Source organism: Hetaerina americana, unplaced genomic scaffold (genome assembly GCF_022747635.1).
Source record: "Hetaerina americana unplaced genomic scaffold, ioHetAmer1.1.p SCAF_56, whole genome shotgun sequence".
In the NCBI taxonomy this organism is placed as follows: Eukaryota; Metazoa; Arthropoda; class Insecta; order Odonata; family Calopterygidae; genus Hetaerina; species Hetaerina americana.
Window position 1 is genome coordinate 1,257,734 of NW_027287161.1, and position 7,229 is coordinate 1,264,962.

The window sequence follows — 7,229 nt, forward strand, 5'->3', positions numbered from 1 at the left end:
ATGGTTTGAAATTTATTTTAAATGTACTGTACCATTTGCTCATTAAACCTAATCATAAATTACATTATCCTGTGATTAACTTATGGTGAGCCAGAATTTTCTCCCTACATAGTTATACAAATATTTTGGACAAAAATGAATCAATGAGTAGCAAAACATGAAATAATTATCATAACTCGGTTACCAACAAAATCGCAGTTTTCATACAATGTAACAAATTATGCAAAGAGGAATAGTGACCAAATTTTTGGTGACCATATGTATGATTTATTTGCATCTCACAGAAAAAATGTTCTAAAGAAATATTGAGCACGCAATTAAAATTTCATATTTTTCGAATAAATTTTTATCAGACAAACCCTGAAATGCAGCTATGGTGGTAACAAATTTATAAATGGAAACCTGATGGTTTTTCTAAGAATAACAAGCATTTAGACTAGCAATTAACGCTTTCGTTTCTTACAGCAAAGGAATTTCTAAAAATCACCACACAGGACCAAAGGAAAGGTACAGATTAGGTGAGTGGTCTGATATGACATTTTGATAATGGTTATTGATGATGGGGAACCAAGTAACGCTCTTCATTAACCATAATCCTTGCAAATGGGTTCAACAGTCATATTACAGCATCATTCAGGCACCACAACACTCAATAAAAGATGATCAAATTGGCTTATGAAAAACAAAATTTGACATTCCATTTAAGGCAAACAGTTTATGATACACTGTGCTGAATGAAGTTTTAAATATATATTGTTTGTTTTCTTATTATGCCTACTCCCCTCTCCCTACATCCCCTCATTGCCCCCTCACCTCATTCCCATGCTAATTGCCTCTCAAAAAACATTATTTATCTTTTCTCATGCAAACATTGCACTTCCTTTTACATAGGCGAATGTATTACCCCCTTATCCATCCGAATGAATAATCCCCGGTACTCCTGCAATTCTGCCTCACTCTCTTCTCTTCCTATCCCTTCAGATGCCAATTCCCACAACCTTTCATTCGACCAGTGTTTTGCTCTAAGCATCCTAGAATCCCTACCTGATTCAGCCACCAACATAGAGGTGAGAACTCGTGAATCTGCCTACATACTATCCTTCCGTTCCTTTAAAATTCCCACCCTTAACCGCCATATTTAATTTCCCTCCCTGCATTCCCTCCACACCTCCCCTCCCCGCCCACACCCCTTACCACTCTCGAGCATATTTTCAGTCTTACTTGAAGAAGGCCTCTGAGAGGGCCGAAAGCTCAAACAATTTACCGTGTGAGTGTCCTTTTAAATGTTGCTATTCTATTCTATTTGTGTTATATTGTGTCAGCCCATATATATTATTATTAGGTAATCTGCCGGTTAAGGTAGGTTTATGGATGGACATAATTACTAATTAAATATTTTGTGACTCCTAACAAAGCACAACAACCTACTCTACATCAGGTCTCTCTTCATCACTGCGTACTTTCTTCCTCCCTACATCCCGTCCAACATTCCTATCCTATTCCATCCCTTTCCTCATTTGCCCAACATTCTCCCCTCAATTACAGTCTTCAACATCCCGCTGCCGGTCAACACCCCCTTCAGCCACTTTTCCTGCCTCCATAGGATTGCTCCCAACAAACCCCTCTCTTTGCCCACCATACTAAGTACTTCCTCATTTGTTTTCTTCTCTGTCCATTTCACCTTCTCCATTCTTCTCCACACACACATTTCAAATGCCTCCAGTCTACGTCTATCCTCCTACTCAATGATCACGTTTCCGCACCATACATAGCTACGCTCCATATCAAAGTTTTTACGAGTCTTTTCTTAACATCCTTACTCAAAGTCCCTCTCAGCAACTCCCTCCTCCTTGTGAACGCCTCTTTGCCTAGTGCAATTCTTCTCCTTACGTCCCTACTACTTTGACCGTGTTGGTCCAAAACACTACCGAGATACGTAAACTGTTCTACCTGCTCTAGTTTTTGCCCTCCTATGTAAATGTTTACCTTAGCCTTTTTCTTTCTAGAAAATCGCATAACCTTTGTTTTACCTGTATTAATATTGATTCTCATCTCATACCTTTTGTAATGAATTTCCAATTCACTATGCAATGCTTTGCAACCCCTTGGCTGACTGACAAACTAAAGCTTGGTCATCAGCAAACCTAACTGATTTTACGAATTCCCCGCCCACTTTCATTCCTACCTCCGGTTCTTCCCATGCCTCTTTAATCATTTCCTCTGCATACAGGTTCAACAGCAACGGTGATAATGGGCAACCCTGGCTTACACCTATTCCTAACACTGCCCATCGAGACTCCCGTTCCCCACCCGCACCTGAGCAATGGATAGTACAGGCTGCGGATTAGCCTCCTTTCCCTCCAATCTATTCCTATTTCCTGCAATAAACTCATTAGTTTTTCCCAATTCACTCTATCAAACGCTTTTTTGAAATCTACGAAACAGGCAAATACCTCCTGGTTGTGTTCTAAATTCCTCTCGATTAATAATCTCATTACTGCAATGGCATCACGCATACCTCTCCCCTTCCTAAACCCAAACTGATCATCCCCTAAGTAATCATTTGCCCTACTCTCTATCCTTTGGTTTATGATCCCGAGAACAACTTTAGCTGCGTGGGATATCAAACTTATTGTCCTGTAGTCCTCACATGATGATGTATACATATGTATAAATATATGTATATATATATATGTATATATACATGTGTGTATATATATATATATATATATATGTATATATATATGTATACACATATATATATATATATATGTGTGTGTGTGTGTGTGTGTGTATATATATATATATCGCGTACCTCTCACCTCCGTTGGACTGCTGACCGAAGGGTCCCGGGTTCGATTCCCGAGCAAGGCACTTTGGGCACCTGCGGCTCCACCCAAGCTATGTGATATTTCGGGTACCAGATCTTCCTGAGAAACCATGACCGGCGCAGGGAAAGGAACTGGCCCCCCTACCCTGATTTTTGAATTTCACACGCCGTCGGGTTTAGTACGGGTGAACTCTATCTATAAATATTACAGCAACAACATAGGATTAATAATTTATATATTATCATGTGTTCTCAAAATTATACCTACCATTAAATATCATAACATCTTTCAACAACAGCTGCACGATAACTTCCGCCAATTATCTAAGGAGCAACAATAATGGGACTTCAAGACGTCAGGGGGTAAATATTAAGAATACATCGCCCAGAACTCCACAAATACCTTCTACGTTAATATTAAAGCACAGTAACACGACTAAAGGTCCCCTTGGTACATTGGGAAAAATTCTGGGATAACATTTACAAATGTTTAACATAATTTAAAGGAGCATACCTATTAAAGTCATGCAGTCCTTGAAAACCCTCAACGGAGATTTGAAAGCCTCTAATATAGCTCCTCCTTAGGGCACTAAGTTTCTGAAATAAAGGTGCACACATTGCTTATTTCATATACCTCACGATTCGAGGAATAACTTCAAATATTGATTGACCGATCACACAGCCAGTAGCGTAGACCGGGCCACAGCAGCGTAGGCTTAATATTTATACTTGGAGTATCGTACGTTAGTTCTAATAATTAATATTATAAATATATCACGGACTGATTAGAAAAGCGATAAAAGAAAGAATTTTAAGAACTATCTTGTATCTGGGTAGCACACCGTTTCCAAATGAAGAAAATTTTCTTTGGAGCCATATATTATTCAATGAACAGACAAATGAAGAGTTCAACTGACTCGCTACACAATATCCGATAGGATATTGCATTAGAGCACTCCAGTAAGTATCAAATCTATGGACTGTAGGAAAAATAATAACAAACTCTTCTAGAATTTAGGAAAGAAGAAAATGGGTACTGACAGAAGACAGGAATTACACTGGAGAAAAAGGTTGCTGTCATTGTTGCTAAGTAGCCAGTCTCTGCTCCCGAAGAATACTTAATGACTAACTCAACTCTAAGCATCTTGGCCATATGCCTTATAAATGCCATTAATTATAGCTAGCAGAGGTAATAGCATCTAATATTATTCGGCTAGTCATGAGCGTATATTAGTGAAGAATCAGAAGAAATTTTCATGCATTCCTTAAGTGACAGTGACTAACACCGAACAATATTAATACTACTTACAAAACATCAGCAAAAAAACCGTATTTAATTCAGCAAGTGCGATGCATGGTTCTGGTCATCAATTCATCGCACTTGGTAAATATTACATGGCGAATATATTAATAATAACCATGTTAGCTAAGCCCTCGAGTATATTTTTGCTTGGAGGGAGGTCATACCTAAATTTTTCCTGAATACACAATGAAAAAGGATAGGGTGAATACGGCTGTTGTTCAAGAAATAGATCCAGAATATTAAAAGCCTATACAACTAAAAATTCCTTGCTTCGTATGCTTATTCGCCATTAGCACATATTAAACGAATAAGTATATCTAAAGCTCACCTTTCAAAAGTTAATTCATGGCGCACAATTTCACGCTATTTCACAAAACCGCCAAACAACTACTGCTCTGGGGTATATTATTTTTCCATCCGGGTTCCAAATATTAAACATTCAGACGCACAGACAAATTACATCAAGCAAGATTCTTCGCACGACACACAAAAATAACATACTAACTGATGTTTTCACTCTCATCTTTCGTAAGGACTTCAGTGTTGTCAGCTACGTCTTACCACTGTACGAAATGGCAAAATATTAATTGAAAACTTACAATTCTGATCAGCATTCAACGTTGCCGCGTCTGAGTCACTCATGGCCAACCTGAAAGGACGAATTAATAATGTCTTTGAAACATTTAATGGTAAAACCGGTGGAAATAATTGACAATATTTCACACATACATTTCAAAACAATATTAACTGCCAAGTTGAAGCTTTTGTGGGGACTATTTACCACTCGGTGAAAATTAGTGTCTATAATACAAATAATTCTTTCGACATATTTGGCGCCCAAAAAATCAAGCACATGAGCAAACAAACGCGCAACGAGCTGAGTTCGGCAAAATAATCAATGTGATAATAGTATATTCGCGAACCTTTTCAATAAGCACGAGAAAATATATGTAGCTTATGGATTATAAATGTCACGAGAATTCATGAGAGCACTTAATACTTAAGTATAGCGTGGTTAATAAATAACTAAAATGATGCGACAACACTTTTACCCAAAATGTCAACATCATCAGAAGCAAACTATTTCATCGAAGTCAAGGTACTTGTGATAAACTTAAACAAGCCGCCGCCTCTGCAGTTTATTAAGCTACATCAAATATTTAATAATCGCTATGATTCCCCAGAATGAATTACATTGACTACGATTAGTATTTCGTTTTTTCTGATAATCATTCAAATCAACGCTAGTAAATAATAAAATAAACTTCAAAGATAATCCCGACAAATCCTCCGTTCCAATCATAACAACAATCCTAACAACATCGCAAAATTGCCGCCACAATAGTGACGTGCGTGATTAAATTAATCATAAAAAATAAATTGATAACAACCGAAGACGACAGGGATCATTTTTAGGAAAATAAATGACGTTCGATTTGTTTTCCAATTAAAGAAACTTACCAATAGGTGTCAGAACCATCGTGATACACAGCACTCGAGTATACCTTCCACTTATAAACAGCGGTATGAAACAGAATTGCACACTTTTGCAGCACTAATAGATTATTGAAACAATCACGAACACGCGCACACAAAAACACACGGCGAATGAACAGGCAACTTCCGCCTGCAGCGCTGTACGTCACCGAAGTAAAGGCGACAACTCCGTTCTGAAAACCTACCTCCCCAGGAGCACACAGCCGGCCTACCTAACACCCCTCACTCTGAAGTGGCATCGCCTAGACCAGACAGAAGGTGAAGCCCCGCCTCCCTACCATCTGCTCTCCCCCTCCCCTCCTTTCCGTTAACCAACCAGCAACTCCAGGTTTCATGGCGTCCCGGGGAGCGTGGTATGGGGAGCATAGAGGTCAGGCGAATGAGAGCGCGGCGTACATCCGCCCTTACATTCCCCAAGGTTATTTATTTTACGGTCTACACTCTTTTGAGAGGAAACATTTCAGCTGCATTCTCTGTCACACTATTGTCTACTTTGACATTCTAACTTGCTGTGCTCTTACATTTTACCATATAAGTGATTGATTTGGATTCCTAAAGATTTATGGCACTTAGGCCAGTGAACTAAGACCACAGAAGATAACAAAATAAAGCCACGTCATTTACAATCTTAACTACATGCGCTTCGATGATTAACAGATACAGGCTACAAGTTGCATTCGTTAATAAAATGATAGTAGATATCAGTTCCAGTGAACTTTCCCCCTCTTTTCACCGCTTCAAAGGGGAACATTCCCCCTCCCTCCCTCACCCCCCTTCTGAGGAGGGTATTCCCATCTGGCGTACTTCCAGCCTTCCTCCCCTCCAACACCGCTCCCCCTCCACTCCTACTCCACCTCCCATTTCTCTCGCACCTCCCCTTACCCCCTCCAGCTTTCTATACTCGCTGGTTGCCAGGCAACGCTTCCCCCCCCCTCCGCCGGTGACATATATGTAAGCGCTCTAATCGCATGGGGCCGTAACAATATATTATTTACCAGGAGGGGAAAAGCCTCCATCCACTGAAATGGCGCTGAGGTTGGAACACTCCATTATATATACAAACCAATGCCGGAAATTAACGCATAAAATTACGTTCTTCATACACATTAGTTTTGCAGGTAGCCAAATTCCACCGGCATATGGACTGCAATCTTCTGACGTTACGATATTATGAATATGTGAATGCAACGAGCCGTTTTCGCCCTTTTAAACACCAGAGTAACATCCTCGATGTATAATACATGACTAATCAAATGTTTGAACTAATGAAGGGCTCAAACGACATGGACATTAAATACTTCAATAGCTGAGAGTATGTTCATTAGCAGAATCCCAAAATAAGCAATATTAATTATATTGTAGAGTACTCACATTAATCCAGACACTCGCAGGGATAAGGATAAGCTTTACAACGGCAAATACTGAACTCCGGCACCAACTAGCGGCACTCGGTTCACGTCGTTGGTTGATGAATACAGAACTGCTGGTTGTAGGGGCAGCTTGGAAAGGGTTTTTCTAGAGGATTGAGAAGGGCGTCAAAAGGGAAGTAGGGGAGTGAATGCGGGGAGAATGAACTAAAGGGGGAAGGGTGAAAAGGGA

General features: G+C 39.6%; 1 protein-coding gene across 1 annotated transcript in view; it reads right to left on the minus strand.

The window, feature by feature from the left end:
- Positions 1-7,025, minus strand: part of LOC139694819 (uncharacterized) — a 59,148-nt gene extending 52,123 nt beyond the window's left edge. The window contains exons 1-2 of the mRNA XM_071593337.1: positions 7,002-7,025; positions 4,733-4,782 (exon numbers count right to left, since the gene is read on the minus strand). Coding sequence (XP_071449438.1) covers positions 4,733-4,782; positions 7,002-7,003 — 52 coding nt within the window. The 5' untranslated portion in view covers positions 7,004-7,025. The remainder of the gene's footprint in view (positions 1-4,732; positions 4,783-7,001) is intronic.
- Between the last annotated feature and the right edge of the window lie 204 nt (positions 7,026-7,229).